The sequence below is a fragment of the Hordeum vulgare genome, chromosome 1H (assembly GCF_904849725.1).
Source record: "Hordeum vulgare subsp. vulgare chromosome 1H, MorexV3_pseudomolecules_assembly, whole genome shotgun sequence".
Lineage (NCBI taxonomy): Eukaryota > Viridiplantae > Streptophyta > Magnoliopsida > Poales > Poaceae > Hordeum > Hordeum vulgare.
Genome location: NC_058518.1, coordinates 5,881,079 through 5,899,804, shown reverse-complemented (window position 1 = coordinate 5,899,804; position 18,726 = coordinate 5,881,079). Strand labels below are relative to the sequence as shown.

The window sequence follows — 18,726 nt, the reverse complement described above, 5'->3', positions numbered from 1 at the left end:
GATGATTGATTCCTCCACTGGGACATAATAATATACCAGTAGATGAACGAAGGAAGTAGCTGCAACTGTACCGATTTCTCATGAGCATACAAGAGATGCTGTAGCCAGAAATTACATAGCATACAATAACAAGTCATTCAATGTCATTGTCGCCGTGCTTCTTACAACAAAATGCTACCAGGAACACACGAAATAATGTGTTCAATCTCATAAGGCAGTACGATGTAAACGCGGCCCTAAACATCAGGAAAGTATAAGACAATAGCAAATCACACATCATTTGGAAGCACAATATCGAATTGATCCTATGGTGTCAGCATAAACCATTCGCCTCGGTCTACTATATTTCACAGCAAGCATCAACCTAGCTACTAGAACCAACATGCCCATGATGGCAGAAATGCAAACACAGAAAACCACAAGAGTCTCTTCACATCTACTCCCTCCGTCCGACATTATAAGAAAGACGATCATATATTGTGAGACGGAGGGAGTAGCCGAAATAAGATTCAACAGTCATATCCATCAGAATACCGCTCACCCAAGGTGTCCACACCTCTTCTGGCTAAGTACATATTCACTCCTTTTTATCACTCATCTGGTAACATGTCCTCTTCGCATATGGTGCGCATTTTCAGTGCAGGACGGTTGGGGTGTGCCACGGCCATGCTCTTCAAAACACACACCAAAGCCGCCACATCCGCTGCCTTCACTGCACGGCAATCTATCTGAACATGGATGGTAGCGAGGCTGGCGAGGTGTTGGATGCCAAAATCAAAACAACTTTCAGAATAGTTTAACATATACATGGGAATAGTGAGTGCAAGCTCCTTGAGATTTGGCATAGCCCCCGCTTCAAACATCAACCCATTAAACCACGTAAATCTAAACTCTTGTAACTGTTGAAATCCCCGACTGGTGATGGTGACTGGTCCTTCGCATGCAGGGAACACACCAAATTCGGCCAGGGTGGATATGCTCCCAGCCGTTTCAACATCCTGCTGCTCAATCTTCCCACTCATGATGCCCAAGTCTTGTAGGTTTGCATGTGAAAGCATACACTTGGCAATCCAACAGAATTTTCCAACCCAGAGACGAATTGTTCGAACGCTATTGAGTCTTGGGAAACCAAAATCTCTTATGAAGTCATCCTCTTCGTCCAACCAAAATGAAATATTAAGGGTGCGAAGATTGAAGTTCTCCAGTTTACACAAGGAGGATACTAGCTTTTCCTTATAACTTGAACCAACAGACCTACTTGTGCGCCAATGAATTCCAAGTTTCCTCAAATTTATTAGTTTGCCAAGCTCTTCTGGAAAGCTCGTCGATTGAAGAAAGGGGTTTATCGACCGAAGCTCTTGCAAGTTCTCCATGTTTCCAATCACATCTGGCAATTTAGTGCCAGTTCCAACATACAGACGAGTCAGGCGTTTTAGCCGACTAACTGATTCAGGTAGCACAATCATTCCGGGATCTACATAAAGCGTCTCTAGATATTCCAGGTCCCCAATTTTTTTAGGAAGCTCATTTATACTTGTACCATGGATGTTCAAGTATCTCAACTGAACAAGTCTTCCAATATCTCTGACGTGATGATTTTCCAATCCTCGACAACCACTTAGGTCCAGCACATGCAAAACATCCGACTTCATGAGGGAAGGCAACTGTTTGGTAGGCCTAAACACACCAAGTGATCGAGCATGTGATACATCCAGTTGCTCGATAATCCCTTCATCTTCATTTCCCATCAGAGAGAGCCGGCGAATTCTACGAGCTAGATTTGCTTTATTGCTTAGCAAACTAGAGAAGTTCTCTCCGTTAGACAAGTCAATGAGCAAATCAAGCATAATGTCATGGACTCGGCAAGATGATGCCTTACCATTATAATCCACCTCCACTGGTTCTATCAAATTTCTGTTGACAAGCTCATAGAAATATGTATCTCCTAATTCAACAAGATCTTCTCCGTCTTTGCCACAAATAAAACCCTCAGAAATCCATCTGTGTACTAAGCACTCCTTTTGGACCTCGTAATCTTCAGGAAACATTGTCAGGTATAGTAAGCAACTTCTTAGATAGAGTGGAAGGTAAAAGTAGCTCATAGATAGAATGTGTTTCATATGAGAACCAATGCCTTCCGCAGAGGTAATACGGCTTCGAACTTCATTCCACTTTTGTTCTGTTTTCCTAGTTGCCAACAAGCTCGATGTGACATTGATAGCCAGAGGCAAACCACCACACTTTCTTAAAATATCTGTAGACGCTTCTTTCAAATTAGAAGGGCAACTTTCTTCACCACCAAATATTCTCTTGAAAAGTAACCTTTTCGAGTCAGCATGACTAAGGGGTTTGATTTTGTACACAAGATTCCTGCTAGAAGAGCAGCATGATATTGCTACATTATTGTTACGTGTTGTTCTCATTAATCTATTGCCATGGCAGCCCTTGACAAAAGCGCATTCCAAAAGTTTCCATGTCGGTACATCCCATATATCATCAATTACGATCAAATACCTGCAATATAGTTTTGGTAAAACTACATTAAATTATGTGTATGGGGTGCCATAGTATGGAAAAATGTTTCACGGGATATTCACAGTTATTAAGTACAAAGGTACATTATGTATGCTTGAACCCGTATATTAGTTAATACTAGTACACACTTCAATATTCCGCTAAACAAATTCTAACAAATTTGCCACAAATTTGCTTGAACCCGTATGTAGAAGCTCCCCTATTATATATTCTGAAATAAAATCAGGTGCACAAGCCTTTGCACCGTGATCAGTAGGTAGATGTGACTTTTGAGTACCTTTTTTTCTACTAGGGCTTGGATTTTCGGGCTTGGCCCATACGATATTATAAAACACACCAGCCAAATGCAAGGTTAGAGTATAATGCAAATAACGTAACAACATTTCTGAAAATTTTGCCTCAATTTTTTTTCGGGCAAATGATATATCAGCATTCAAGATTATATAAGAATCCCATATCAAGAGTAAGTCCTGCATTGAATCAGAGTAAGAATCACAGCCTCATACAGGATGAAATTTGCCTTATGTCAATGCAGTCTTGGAGGAGAGAAAATGCTAGAAATTAATTCTCATGCGTGTGCAGCAGTTAAACCAAAGAGAAGAATGCATTCGTGCATGCATGTGGCGACGACGATATCAACAAGTTAGGTCCAGGGTAACTACAAATTAGCATACATATATGGAGTCGAACTCATTACTAAATTGCAAGAGATCGGTTCATTTTTAGTATGAAAACATCATGCACCGCAATATATGTAACGCACAAAAGCAATTTTTGAAGACTTAGAGAATTAAACTTGCTGGTATTCAATAAAGTATGTTAGTATTGACCATCAAATGCCTTGGAAACTGGCAAGTGAAAATAGCTGAACCAGAAAACAAAGCCATAAAACTATATAGAACTTTTTTTTTTAAAAGGAGGAACGAAGCCCCCGGCCTCTGCAAATTTGGTTGTGTGCGATATATAAACCTTGCACAGGTTGATAACATCATCTATATATTCAAAAGTGTCAAATAAATTGTCTATTAGTGTACTCGTGGATATGATCTGTGCAACTTATCATTTTGGAATTCTATAGAGGGAATAACAACATCTAGATACTTGGACCAACCCAACGACAATCTTACCAAGATCTGTGTGATATTATTCCCCAGAAAATTATGCAAGTGGAAGACCGCAACTCTGCTTAGGATGCTATAAAGAAAGAGAAACTGACACAATCTGCTATAACTCTTGCTGGACAGTATGGCGGTGTTCGTGGAGCATTAGTTCGAGCACTGAAGATGCCTATATATAAAATTCTTTTGCAAGCTGGTGTTTCGGTAGCAGTTGTGCCGTTCAGTTGTTTTATTGAAAACTGGTGTGTTGGAGTCTTTTTCTCCCCTGGGTGGGCTGTGGTTATGTCTTCTAGACTGGTTATGGTGGTACAAGGTTTTTACCCCCATGGCATTTGCTGCACGCCGAGCAATTGTAGCGAGCTTCCTTCTAGATGCCCCCCCCCCCCCCCCCCGCGCGTTCGTTTATCTTTGCTGGCTGGCTGTAATGAAAAATGTTCCTTTCATTGAGAAAATGATGGAGAAGGGGTTAGCCTGCTTGAAAAAGAATGGAAGAACTAGTTGTAGTATTTACATGCCTTTTGTCTTTCAGAAATTCTCTGATGTGGTCAATGATGAATTGTGGATCCCCTGGTCCAGCATGATCTTGATCTTGGTTGCGCAATTGATATAATATAGAACTCAAGATCTTCGTCATATTAGGACTTCGTGAGATCGACACAAATGCTCGGCAATCGAAGTTTGCTCCGAGCTTGTTATAGACCTGTCTAGCAAGGGTCGTCTTACCTAGCCCCCCTGTTCCAACAATAGACACAATCGTGAGCTGAGTGGCCAATTCACCTCCATCATCACTCATTAACTTCACAAGCTCATCTCTCGGGGTGTCGATGCCAACAAGCTCGGATGGATCTTTATATATCGCGCAAAGTCGTGGGTCAACCCTGTTGTTTCTGGGCATGGAGGACCCATCGATCTGGTACCTTCAGTAACAACGAGCAAGAAGTTAGATATAAGTACGAAAATTCAAGGGAGATACCATATGTGTCACTAATAGTAAGACAAGTTCTTGAAAGACAAAGGGATTTAATACAGAAACGTACCTTGCATATCTTTTGCTGGTCTCCTCGACTGTGCGCTTGATGTCCCTGACATCCTTGGCAATCTTATGGCGAGTCTTGATGTCTAGTACCTTTGGCTTGATTTTTCCAAGAATCTCCTTGATACTTTTCGACTTGGAACTGGACTCATGGTTGAAAAATAACATAAACTTGTCGATTTTTTCCTCAATATCATAGGACAGCTCCCGCACAGCGTCGGCACGAAGCTTGGCTTGCGGGTTAGGTTCCTCCACATCGGCCATCACTAGCAGGAATGTTTGCATCGCCTCGAGCTCATCCTTTAGGAACTCGATGTCACCACGGACATCCTTGAGCAGCTTGTACTCATCGGTCAGCATCGTGCCCAACTTCCCCAAGAGGGAAGTCATCGCTCCCGTGGCTGCGCTCACCAAAAATCTTTCCATGGTTTATCACTCAGTTTCTCTCTGTTTATGAGTGTCCGTAATTGCCTCCCTCACTAATGGCAATGAAGTGGTGGTGTAGACGCGTAGTGGAAAGAAAGAGAGGCTCCACTGTATTTAGGTAAAGAAAAACCTATGGCCTAGTGGAGACTCATGCATATGAGTGCACATGGTTGCACAAGTTGGGCTTGGATGTACATGCTGAGGAAAAAGAATTAACAACTACTCCCTCCGTTCCTAAATATAAGTCTTTGTAGAGATTTCATTAATGGACTACATACGGATGTATATAGACATACTTTAGAGTATAGATTCAATCATTTTGCTCCGTATGTAGACCCTTAGTGAAATCGCTTAAAAGACTTATATTTAGGAACGGAGGGAGTACATTAGTCTCATGGTGGGTGAGTCAGATGAAGGGGACGGGAGGGTGGGTGATGAGAGGAAGGAAAGAGGGAAGAAAGAGAGGGTGAGATATTTTTATTATTATGCCGCCGACTGGACAAGAGTCTTGTCGTTCCGAGCATTGTTATTCTAATCAAGAGAGTGACTCTGATAATTCTACATGATCATACCTGAGAGAACTTCTGCAACTCCAATGGAGAAAGCTCCGGTTGCTCCAATAGCTAGGAATTTGGATATGTGCGATCAGGATTTTCAAGTAGACACCATGGAACAAACATGGAGATGAAGGAGGGAACAATATGATTAGCATGCATGATGCATGGAACATACAGAACAAATGTGTAACGTTCAGTCAATTTGGGGAAAACCTACCATTATATTCTCAGATTGACTGTAAGCGTCTTTCGGTATGCATGGCCCCCTTGAGCACTGAACTCCTTATAATCAACTGTGTAAGATTGGCCAGCCCACCCACTGATGTTGGGAAACCAGTGATGAAGTTTTCTTCAGATATATTTCCTACAGGTTCGTAAGGCCAACGATTAACAAATGTGAACTTGTATTGATGGCTCAGGAAAAGAATTATCAACTACTCAGCATATGTGTTGCATCAAACGAGAAGGTCTTATGCAATTTGCATTACAATAAGCTCAGCGTATATATGCCTTCGGTTGTGTGGTGGGTGAGTCAGACGAAGGCGATAGAACGTGACCCAGCCTTGATGGCTTTCTACTAGTAAAACCCAGCCTTGCCGCCTGCTGACGTACATATGCGTGTGGAATTGTGTTTGGAAGCCCACATGACGCGTCACAGAAAAATCGGTCGGTTCCCTCGACCGGATCCGACTGAAAAACCTATTCGTCGCTCTGTGCAAAGCAACATCGGCGCTTCGAACAGAGTGGGAGAGGAATCCATTTCAATTAGGCTGGCCCATTTTAGCGTGTAGTGGCGCCCGGTTTTGAAACCTTCTAGAGGTTTCCAGATAAATCTTTTCGGTTTTGGCAAATTTCTAGAAGATTTCTGAACCATTTTTTCAATTATTTTATTTATTTACTTACTGTTTCTGTTTCCAAAAATATTATGGATTTAAAAAACAAATCTTGATTTTTTAAAAATGTTCTGTATTTTTCAAAAATTGTTTTCGGTTTCAAAATTTGTTCTTAACATTCAAATTTGTTCTTTGGTTTCAAAATTGGTTCTTAATAATCAAAAAATGTGTGTTCTTTAAAAAACTTCCGCGCTTCCAATTTTTTTCAGAATTTATCAAAACTATTCTCAGTTTCAAAATTTATTCTCAAAATTCAAAAAATGTTCATGCTTTAAAAATTTGTTCGCGCTTCCAAATTTGTTCCGGGTTTTTCAAAATTGTTCTTTGTTTTTCAAAATTTTGTTCTCAAGATTCAAAAAATTTGTCCGTGCTTTAGAAAATTATTCGCGCTTTCAAATTTGTTCACGTTTTTTCAAAATTGTTATTGGTTTCAAAATTTGTTCTAAAAATTCAAAAAATGTTCATGCTTTCAAGTTGTTCGTAGTTTTTCAAAAAATTTCTCATTTTCAAAATTTTGTCCTCAAGATTCAAAAAATGTCCGTGCTTTAAAAAAATCCATGCTTCCAAATTTGTTCACGATTTTTCAAAATTGTTCTCGGTTTTAAAATCTATTTTTAAAATTCAAAAAATAATCTTACTTTAAAATTTGTGCGTGCTTTCAAATTAGTTTGGGGTTTTTCAAAATTGTTTTATTTTTCAAAATTTTGTTCTAAAGATTCAAAAATGTTCGTGCTTTTAAAAAATTGTCCGCGCTTCCAAATTTGTTCACTGTTTTTCTTTAAAAAATCTGCTTATGGTTGTTCTTTGATTTAAAAATCAGTCATGTTTTCAAAAAATGGTTGAGAAATTCAACATTTGTTCATTTTGATAAAAAAATGGAGAATGGGAAAAAATGAGCCAAAAAAGGAAAAAAGAAATAAGCAGAGAAGGAAAAAAATATCCAATTCTTTTAGACAAAAAAAAGATGGGCCGGCCCAGTCGGGCGCCCCTTTGTGTGTGGGGGCGACCCCCTGCCGTAGCGAGCGGCAGGTAGGAGTTCCCGGATCCCACGACTGGCGATCACCCAACGGAGACCTAGTACAGGCCGAAAGTTTATTGCTTATATAAAATTTTGGGCTCAAAATTTTTCTGGGTTTCTGTGCGGGCTGCATAGTTGGCACAATATGGGCCCGGCCCTGCCCTGCCTGTGTGTCGATATATATGTGGCCGGTCATGATGTAGATGTGGTCTACATAGTCGTGGTCGATAATGTAGTCATCGTGAATGATGAAGCCGCAAAAATCCAGATGCGCAAAAAAAATTACGTGATATGTACAACGAAGCTGCAATCATGTAGTCGACGTTTTGCACCTGAAAAGGTACGGTGGGGGCGACGTTTTGCACCGTGAGAGATGCCATCACAGGCGTCTTGCGATGTTGGAGGATGCAGTTGTAGACGAGACCACCAGTTTTGCCATGACTAAGAAAACCCATCAAGCACATAATGGTTTTGCCAAGACCGTGTATGCGGTTATAGTGGCTTTCACAAAAATGATGTCCGTGTTTTGATGCAGTGTTAGTCGTCGACGGTGATGGGTCATTTGGAGGTGTCCCTCGTGAAGATGGAGTGTCGATGCAGTGTTAGTCGTCGACGGTGATGGGTCATTTGGAGGTGTCCCTCGTGAAGATGGAGTGTCGATGCAGTGTCATAATGCTGGAGAAGTCGATGAGAAATCCACACCCGCATGTCGTGTGGATGGTGCATGCGGATGACCTTCTCGAAGTTATGCTCGGACATATTTTCTTTAAAATGAAGATAATGCCTATATGTACGGACGTTTTGCAACTCGTCCACATGCATGGATCGTTGTTTATGCGTGTTTGTATGAATTTTGATAACTTCTGATAGATTTTTTATGCCGTGTAGAAAGGAGCTGGTGTTTGGGTGTTTTTCAGTTCACCCATACATATGTTTCACGCACGCAGAGCTCGCGACTGTCAACCCGACATGTGGTGAAACTGGCGTCGCGCCCACACGCCCGTATGCTTGTCAGTTGCAATGTGTTTTCAGTGTTACATGGCAACTGAGTGGAACTGTCATCAAACGTCTGTTAGTTGCCATGTATTTTTTTCAGTGTTACATGGCCATTTGGTGAAACTGTTGTCGCGCACCCAAACATCCGCACGCATGTCAGTATGGCAGTCGATGCCTGTTAGTCGTACAGTCGATGCAGTAGCACGGGTTAAAGATCGGTCGAGGTAGACGTCGGTGTCGTTGGTGCAGTTGGGCAGTCGGCCGGTGTAGATGCGTACGTACGTACGGGTGCATGCGTGGTACCGCGGAGCCGTCATGCAACGCAGACGCAGCTGCTGCTAGGATCGTTTTGCTCCTGGCTCGTGTGCGGCTTGGATCGTGCGCGCGTGTGTAGTCGTGTACGTATGCTGATGGATCGAAGACGGCTAGCTGGTGGCTTACACCCATGGAACCAAGCCGGCGGGTGCTGGCGCCCTACGAATAAAATTCCGGTACGTGCTTGACAGATTTCGGAGGCCCCAAAAAAGTAAAACACAGGGCACACTAAATAATTTTAATATGCTTAGATGGAACAAGACCATTAGAGCATCTATAGCCTGATCTTTTAAATCCGTCTCAAATGTCCGTCCAATCCGTCCGATCACAAAAAAACGATTCAACCGGACTCCTTATACCATCTCAAATGTTCAGACTCACCGACACCTCTCATATCAATCTTAAATATGGAGACGATATGAGGGTTCATAGACGTGTCCGGGCATGCCCGATCAGTCTGTCACGTAGGACGCGACCCCATCCCGAATCATTTTTCTCTTTCTTTATTCATTTTTTATTTTTCTTTCTTTTTCTCCATCAGTCACATGTAAGTGACCATGCATATGAGGAAAAACATAAAATGCGTTGCTGCAAATATTAAAAAGTAGGGGCTTAAAACGGACAGGTTTGATCACTGACCGAACACGTTTAAGGGGCTGATTTTGCAAGTTACGGCTGTAAATGATCTTTCTACATTAAATAAAAGAACTAGAACCATATCTTCTCCGACATTGTTTCGTTTGGACGCTCGATGTGGTGCATTCTTTTATCACACACTCACCTCTCCACATGGCGTGGGGCTGATGACGTGGCACTAGTAGAAAAAACCGTATAGGTATGAGCCTATTAGTAGCGCTGAAAAATAGCACGCGCTGCTGCTACTTAGCAGGAGCACTGAAAAGACGAAGTGCTACTACTAATGTCCTTAGCAGTAGTACCTATAGTAGTAGCGCTGGTCCCAATCCAGCGCTACTACTAATGTCCTTAGCAGTAGTACCTATTTCCAGCGCTACTGATAAAAAGGGTCCAACGAGGCCACCCGCAGTACCTATAGTAGTAGCGCTGGTCCCAATCCAGCGCTACTGCAAAGGTCCATAGCAGTAGCGTTGCATTGCATCCAGCGCTACTGCTAAAAGGGGCCCAAAGAGGCCCCCGACAGTAGTTGTAGTACAACGCTGGCGTGGTAAAAGCGCTACTGCTAACTACAATAGCAATAGCACTCCTCAGGAACTAGCGCTACTGCTATGTTGAGTTAACACCCCACTGCGGGCTTAAAATTTCCTAACTCCCCCACCCCCTCTCCTCAATCTCAAGCCACCGCCGCTGCCTCCCTCACCTCCCTCGCCATCACCGTCGTCGTCGCCGGCGCCGCCTCCCTCGCCGTCGCCACCGCCCCCCCTCCTCTCCCACTCCGGTAAGCCCCCTTCCCCTCCCGCTCCGATAAGCCCCATTCCCTTCCCGCTTCGGTAAGCCCCCGCCCCCCTCCAAGCGCTGCTGCCCCCCTCCAGGCGCCGCCGCCGTCTCCCGCCATCGTCCTCTACAACAATAGAGCCCCTCCCAACTCCCACCACCGTCCTCTACCACAAAATAGGAAACTTAATCATACCAGTATTTTTTATGACATTTGTAGTGACATTGACTGCTATCTCCTTTTAATCAAACCGCCATGTCAGCTTGTGCTCGAAAAAACATGCATTGACTGCTATCTCCTTTTAACGTCATCCCTTGTTTGTTTGTTTCTTGAGGAGAACATCCCTTGTTTTTTTCGTGTGTATGATAGCTCTTGCTTATTCATTGTGATCTCAACTCTCAAGGGGTTTCCAAGTTGAGTCTAGAATTCAGCTCTGTATATGTCAGTGCAATATGTCTTGGTGGGAGTTTTATGTATTGTGCAACGTTTATTTGGTCATGATTGTTGATCATGCTATGCCATGTTGATCATTGGTCATCTAAACTTGGGGAAAATAACCCTTGTCAGATGATCCTTGATCATATAAAATTGTTGCTGTTGTTCACCTAAAGGTTGATGATTTCAAGTACTTTGACTTGGGGGTAGTAAGAAACACCTCTTGCATAATTTAGGTTTAAAACATAAATCTTATTTTTCTAGACCCTAAAAGCTTAATAAGAGTTGAAGTTCTCTCAAAATATTGCTGCAAAGCAGGTACTTATGACAATTTGGTGAGAAACCAAGAATTAAGCTCATGTTTTTTCTTACCTGACATCTAGCAAATGTTGTATTTGGAATGTAGTGCACATTATTATTCATAGGCATGCCATAGTACTAATTTTGTTGTTGTAATATTTGTACTTAGGAATCAATTAATGCAGGGCTTTAAATACAATTTTTTTAACCCTAACTGGAACAAATATCATCCTTTTGTTCGTGTTAATGCATAAAATATTAGTGAGTTTCTCACTTTTGCTTGCTAAGTTTTGTCGGATTGTCCGAGTGGCCTATGTTTTGCCGGAATGTTGATTCATTTCCGTTTCGGTAAATTTCAGCCGCTTCATATGTCCACTTTTTAGCAAAGGTCATGCCGAAAATTTTCGTGAATTTCGACATCACTAATGCTAGAAACTAGGACATATGGAGTGCTTGGGAATTGTGGGAAAGAGGAATGAATCAACATTCCGATCAAATATAGGTCCCTTTTTATTATTCATGCTTCTCTTTATATATATAGATGTTCAATTCTTTCGATATAGTGTCACGGTTGTTTTTTACGCATTTACAAACATGTTCCGTGGATTATAAGTCAAATTACCATATTAAAACAGGAAATGTCTCACGATGAATATTGAGAGTGTGAATATTTAACGACTATCGGGGTATGTGCGACACGCCTCACCTACGAGACGACAGGTTCTTCAGCATGAAGTTTGATGAGACCTTCAAAGTTTGTATGGTACGCAATGATGACAAGTGTTTTTTCATAATTAAGCATGCATGACTTCTGTTTCTTTCCTTCAACGTGTAACTTTTATTTTATACGATTCGACTAGTTTCTCCCTTGCCATGCAAGAAGATATGTGTTAACGAGGCTCGGTTTCGAAGACCACGAGAGTATGGAGATCAGGAGAGCTAACCTGAGGACTATACATGGTCCCACATTTGTGATCAAAGTAATGAATTCAATTTTTAACACAGAAATAGGGTGCCCAGACTGGGAAGATCTTTGCAAGGCATATGGATTTCAGGAGGGTATAGAAATAACCTTCGATCTTCGTCCTAAAGATAATATGCCAGACAACATCGACATTTGGATGGTTGTCGATATGCTTCCTGTTTTACCTCCATGTGAGTTCCTCAACCATATTTGTCAAGTAATTTGCATTCTATATTTAGAAATAGTTGGTGTTCATCCATATACTAAATTTGTTAAATTATAATTTATAGCTTATTTCGTTTCTTCGAGTGAATTACGTAAATTAATTGACACGACACACTACACGTATTAATCACATCTAACTTGGAAGGAGAAGGATGTTCTTCTCTACTTTCTTGTTGGTGTCCTGGTTGATAGGGAGAACTTCCCGTATAATTTGGGAATTGGCCAAAATTATACATTTTACTGCCACTAGTGCATAGGTTGAGGCCGGATGACATTCAGCGAAATATCTTGGTAAGAGTTTCCTAATTAAGTACGCTCTACAATTGCATAAATGATGTTGATTACATTGCTAACTAGGTTATTACTATGTTCTTCAACAACAACTGCCAAATGATGTAGTGCCTCTGTTGATGCATCCAGAAGGTCATATGAAAATTTAAAACCCGCTGAGGGCTGAATTCGATGCTCCATACTCGAGTAACCTCAAATAAAAAAATGCTCCAAACTGAAGCATCAAGAGAAATAAAGAAGGATCGCAAGCCACAAGTTGAAGACCGTTGGATGTCTGTGCTTCATCATGGAGACATAGGTGTTATTCTGTTTTATGACATTATACCTAGGAGCGAGGGCTAGGTCTTATGAGAGACAAATTTTTCTGATTTATATTAACTTGATATGATCGATTAGGATGCATGCATATGATGACTATTATGATGTTTTCTGTTTTACGAGATTTTAACTTGGTATATGATTAAGATGATGATGAGTTGTTAGATGAGTACGTAAGATGATGATGAGTTATATGACATAATACTTTATGTGTACGCTATGATGAGAATAATGCATGTTTATTATGATACAATAAAACTATTGTTTAGAGCATGCACAAACACGTAGAGGGGGCATAAATACAACGAGAATTAAAAATTGAAAGCAGGAATATTAGGAGCAGTGCTGGAATATTAGCAGTAGCGCTGGATTAGCAGTAGCGCTTTCTTTATTCCAACGCTACTGATAACGTAGAAACCGGTAGCGCTTTTATCCAGCGCTACTGCTAACAGGATAGTTGTAGCGCGTTATCAGTAGCGCTGGCCCCGGCGCTACTGGTAACGGTAAAACCAACGCTACAGGTAGCCTTTCTCCTACTAGTGTGGTGTCTTGGCTAAATCGTAGTCACCCATTTATGGGATGATCGCAAGGGATAAGAAGCCAATCCCTACCTAATAATAAAGCAAATAATGTTTTTGTCCGTACGTCGCTGGCGTTTTTGCAGAAAAGTTCCCGTATTTTTAAGTAATTAACCCGCAGTCCTTCTATAAATCAGGCCAAACCGTTTTTCACGCATATTTATAGAAAACCCCTTATAGTTCTTTGAAATGAACCCACACTACAGGTTTTAGTAATAGTAAGTCAGAAAACATTCCAAATTTACAAACTGGACCCTGTGTTTTTGTCTATTCAACCCGCGAGTGCAGGGTGCAACCATGGCGGTGCTATTCACGGGCGTCATGGGAACGGAGACGAGTGGTTCGAAAATGGTGGCGCGATGCAACATGAGAGGAGGGGCACAAAGATGAGATGTGGAAGAGAGAGGCCGAGGGCGGTGCAGCCTCGCCGGGGTCGGGCTGTGCCGGCGGGTGCCGCGAATCGGGAGCGCGCAATGGGAGCGCCTCCCTAACGGCGCGAGGTGATTTTCATGCGCCGTCCTTGCTGCCACAATTTTCGTCTGTGTTTGCAGCTTCACGGGTGAGAAATTCTGTCTCTCCCTTACGTCTACAACAAACAAATATCAGATTCTAATCTCCCCTAATAATAAAGCACGCACTGTTTCTGACGTCCGTCGCGGCATTTTTGCAAAAACACCCTTGTAGTTTCCTCTAATTAACCTGCGGTACGTTTTTAAGTGAGGCCGAACCGTTTTTTTCATATTTTACCCAAAACCCCCTTACTTTCGTGCTAAATAACCGCGGTCCAAATTATATTCAGAGCGAATTGTTTTTTAAAATTTTTACGTACACCCCTCACATATGCGTTAATAACCTCGAAGTCCATTCAGAATAAATATGTATTTTTAAATAACAATATCTTTTAAACCGTAAATCCAATTTAAATATGTTATATATGAAACTTGATTAGAAAAATGTGTAGAGTTTGAATATGTTGTTATTTCACGTATTAAATATTTTAAAAAATAATATTTAGGATACAATGCTAATCAATATTTGTCTTTATTTTGTACCGACTATTTGTATTGTAACATGTTAAATTAAGCATCAATATTTGGGAAATGTTATAATCTTTGGACATGATATATTTGCACTAGGTTCTTTCTTTGTACATATTTTATAATCTAAGACCTTACGTACGTGCCTTTTTTTGACAGTATCCACGCACGTTTTTACCAATGGACTACACTTTTTTTTTCTTCCGTTGCAACGCATGGGCATTTGTGCTAGTCAATACCTATTTTAATAAGATGACTGCATGCATCGATTGATGGGGACTTAGTTCCTCCTTTTTAAAAAAATATATATTATAATCAATAGTCCCACCCTACTCCTTTACGTTCAATCTTAACAACTTATATACATTTAGATTTGCGAGAATCAACAAGCCAGCAAAAAAGGATGAGATATGGGTCATCCTCAAAGGAACAAAGAAAGACGGATCGGAGACAAAAGGATCTGAGGTCAAGATGTAGAACAGCCTGAGGTGTGTAGACGCCATGGCCCGGGATGCGGCGGAAAGAAGTGCGTTGGGATCCCATCATGGTGGTGCGGAGATCTAGCAGCGTGCATTAGGGAGGGGATCCGGCCAGCGATACTGTAGTAGCAGCGGTGGCATGTCCAGGGAGAGGTCCGGGATGTGAAGAAAACTAACAAGAGCATTGTGGAAGACAAACTAAGGACATAAATAAGGCTCTCCAAGGAAGCCACGAGTCCATGCAGTATGGAGGGTCTTCCAAACCAGCTACTTTTCTTTTCTGGAGACGCATGCTCTAGGATTCCCGTCACCAGTTTCAAACTAATGCCCCAGAAAATTGTATTATTAATTGACCCGTTCACTCATTATCTATACACTTCACTATCTATTTGATTCATCTAGTCGTCCGCCGTTTCGTTTATCCCAATTGTTGTTTAGTCAATAGTGAAGCACGTGGCATGGGTATGTGAATTTTTTCTCCCGTTGCAACACACGGGCAGTTTTCTATTTCGAAGGCTCTCACTCAAAGTAAAGGTACAACAAACTCCTTTTGGAAGGACTTACAACCACCATATATATGATCTTACTGAAGTAGGAGTCAAAAACAACAAATCGTCTATTCCTATAATGGAGCTGGCTGAAGTTGAGCCTTCAATGGAGTGGGTAGTTTAGTGGTCCTGACACCAAGTTGAAAGTTTGCAGAAAGTTTATAGGAAGGTTAGTAAAGAAAATCCGTTCACGATGAAATGCACCAGCAAAAAATTGTGTCAAAGTGCAAGTCAAATGCTCCTAAGATTATTTTTTCGTTGTTTATGTCTCTAATTACAATTCGTATTAATTTTAGCTCGCATTGATACACAAACGAAAATCGTGGGGCCTTTTTGCCCTCTCATTGGCCATTGCATTTTTGAGTCATATCAGTCTATCTAAAAGAATTCAGTACCTTATGTTTTGTATATTTGGAAACGTCTAAAGGCGTGTTGTTTCATATAACTGTGTGCTATGCTGCCTATGCCTTTCCCGATAGCCATAGTATGGTCATCATTTTCTTATTTATATCCTTCATCTTAAATTAAAAAATATGAATCATTCTATGTTCCGTTGCAACGCACGGGCCCTTGTGGTAGATAAGGATAAAAGAAGAATCGTTTTTGATTGATAATTCAAATATTTTCTTAATAATAAATTATTGGTAATATGTATGTTGTTTGATTGAAATATATATAGCATTTGCTTTCTTGGTTTATTTTGGAATATTAAAGAAGACTCGGAAGGTGAACTATTAGTACGTTATGAGTTATATGCATCAAATCGAAATTCAAAAATTGTTTTCGTCTAGGAAAATCATGAAATGATTTATTTTTTATGTGTACTCTTTGTTTCTTTGCCTTTATTACAGTAGTAGTTTCGTTTTCATAAGCCTTCACATTAGGAAAACAAAGACACATCCTTATCTTAGGACGAAAGTCTAACGATCGCTTGCGTGAAGAAAAAGAAGCCAAGTGTTCCTTTTACTTTCCATGCCACGTGAATGGTTTCATACTAAATAGAATTTTCTTTTATTTTGAATATAATACACACACAAGCGCTCATATATACACACATACAATCATCTTTATATGAATGCACACACAAACGATCGTTAGACTTTCGTAAGCTCATGCTTGGATGAAATTCACAGAAAAATACACTCATCACCATATTGTCAGCAGGTAGCTAGCTAGCACATGGCTCTAACACCACCGGAGACGGGTCGGCGGGGGAGACTGAGAAATCCTAATTTTCCTAGGAGAGGCGGCCATTGGTACTAGGATGGGACGATTTAAGTTGCACTTTTGGATGACTTGATAATATTTTCACTTGACCAACAGTCACATGACCTTTACATTGATATTTTATCTTGTTACAGAATACAAAATAGAAGGCGCTTTTATTTATTACTCCCTATCTGTACGTAAATAAATGTGTTAATAGCGTTTAGATCATTACTTTATTTTAATGATCTATAAAGAACGCTATTAGTATAATTCTTTACGTAGGAAGGGAGTATATATATATATATATATATATATATATATATATATATATATATATATATATATATATATATATAAACTCGATAGATAGTAGAAAATACCCATATGACCATGCATGATTCGGGGACGACGCGACGTAGAAAAAGGTCACTGGTGGTGGTGATGGAGTGTGAGGTGGTGAAGGAAGTCATCGATGCACCTCTCGTGGCATGCCGTGTCGGTGATAATGTTTTGCAGTTTCTTGGCATTGGCGGTGAATAGACATCTACCTTGTTCCTCCACAACCACAGCGTGGATGGTGGAGGCGATGCCTTGTCGGTCAAAAGACGAGGCGTCCTTGCCTTTCCTTGGCACCTGCATTCCAACCTGCTTCTTCTCCTCCATGAAATGAGCAATGGTTCGCTGGTCTCCGAAGAAGGGAAGCATGACGAGAGGATGCCCAAACTGCAGTCCCTCGATGACGGAGGCTGGCCCGCAGTGCGTGAGGAAGGCGCCCACAGAGCCGTGCCCTAGCACCCTGCTCTGCGGCACCAACCCCATTGCCACGAGGCCGCGGCTCTTGGTGCGCTCCTGGAAACCCCGAGGAAGGATGTCTTGGTCCGGTACGCCGTCGAGCCTCCTCAGAGCCAGGAGGAATGGCGACCCGGCCAGCTCCAGGCCCATGGCTAGCTCGTGCACCAGCTCCACGGTCAGCGGCGCTTCGCTTCCCAGCGCGACGTAGATCACAGATTTCGCCGGCCGTCCGTCGAGCCATGACACCACCTCCTCACCTCCCACTCCCACGTTGGCCCTCTGAGGCGGCGGCAGCAGGCCGACGGGGACGAACGTCTTGCCGCCGACGCCGAAGATGCTCGGCAGGAGACGCACACCATCGGGATCAAACTCCATGCAGCACCGCTGGGCCACCATCTTGCAGGCCTGGTAGGTTAACAAGAAGCGTTGTGGTACCGTGGCTCCCACCTCCGGGTCCACGTCCGTGGACACACGCGGCAAACCCCAGAGCGCCGTCGACGCGGAGGCGAACATGAGGAACATCGCCGACGGCACGCCTCGCTCGACCGCGGCAGCTGCTGCTAGGTAGTGGAAGCTGTCGACGACCAGCCAGTCTGCCTTGTTGCCGTCGTCGTCAAGAAAGGCGGAGAACGGCCCCACGAGACCATCGCAGGCCTTCATTAGGAGCTCAGTGGTCTTGTCGCCTGACGGGAGGTCAGTGGTGGCCTCTGCTCCCTCGGGGAGGCCGTCCACATGGGGAATCGGCAAGGCCACGAAGCGGACGCCGACTGCAGGCGGGAGCCGGCTGATGTTGCGCGGCGTGGAGATGAAGGAGACGCGGTGCCCGCGGGCCGCCACCCGCTCGGCAAGCTCGAGGAAGGCGATCATGTGGCCGAATGCGAGCCACGGGAAGAGCACGATGTGCATCGCCGGCGACTGCGAGGACGATGAGTCGGCCGCGTCGTCCTTGGCCATCTTGTAAGTAATATCTTATGCATCCGATCGAGCTCTATATATATAGTGTGGTAGCCACTACTGTACTACTGAAGTCTATAATATAGTATCGTGGAGCTTGGTGCACCACACATGACACCTACCAAAACCAACAATACGTACACCATCTATAACAACAATTGGTAGCCACCACCGGCCACGATGTTGATAGGTGTTGGAGCAGCCGAGGAAAGAACTCACTATATAGTTGGATGGGCAGCTACTCATCATTACATGGGATGAGGATAGCTATACTGATCAGCTATTTGCTCTCCA

The 18,726-nt window shown here is 42.4% G+C and overlaps 2 protein-coding genes across 2 annotated transcripts; both read right to left on the bottom strand.

The window, feature by feature from the left end:
- Nucleotides 1-543: 543 nt before the first annotated feature.
- LOC123403943 (disease resistance protein RGA5-like) lies at nt 544-5,243 on the bottom strand. Its single transcript, XM_045097852.1, has 3 exons — nt 4,691-5,243; nt 4,169-4,570; nt 544-2,514 (listed from the first exon to the last, which is right to left on the bottom strand). Exons 1-3 carry the CDS (start codon nt 5,110-5,112, stop codon nt 591-593), a joined length of 2,748 nt encoding a protein of 915 aa, XP_044953787.1. The 5' UTR covers nt 5,113-5,243; the 3' UTR covers nt 544-590.
- Nucleotides 5,244-17,055: 11,812 nt separating this feature from the next.
- On the bottom strand, nt 17,056-18,420 carry LOC123403932 (UDP-glycosyltransferase 91D2-like). The gene has a single exon (XM_045097842.1). The coding sequence runs from the start codon at nt 18,382-18,384 to the stop codon at nt 17,113-17,115; it is 1,272 nt and encodes a 423-aa protein (XP_044953777.1). The 5' UTR covers nt 18,385-18,420; the 3' UTR covers nt 17,056-17,112.
- Between the last annotated feature and the right edge of the window lie 306 nt (nt 18,421-18,726).

What these genes read in the sequence shown, in the direction of transcription:
- LOC123403943 (XM_045097852.1), bottom strand. Translation starts at nt 5,112, where the DNA reads ATGGAAAGATTTTTGGTGAGCGCAGCCACGGGAGCGATGACTTCCCTC. An exon ending in ACCAGCAAAAGATATGCAAG is followed by an intron (nt 4,571 to 4,690) that starts GTACGTTTCTGT and finishes TTGTTACTGAAG; the next exon opens with GTACCAGATCGATGGGTCCT. An exon ending in GAATTTCTGAAAGACAAAAG is followed by an intron (nt 2,515 to 4,168) that starts GCATGTAAATAC and finishes ACTATATTGCAG; the next exon opens with GTATTTGATCGTAATTGATG.
- LOC123403932 (XM_045097842.1), bottom strand. Translation starts at nt 18,384, where the DNA reads ATGCACATCGTGCTCTTCCCGTGGCTCGCATTCGGCCACATGATCGCC.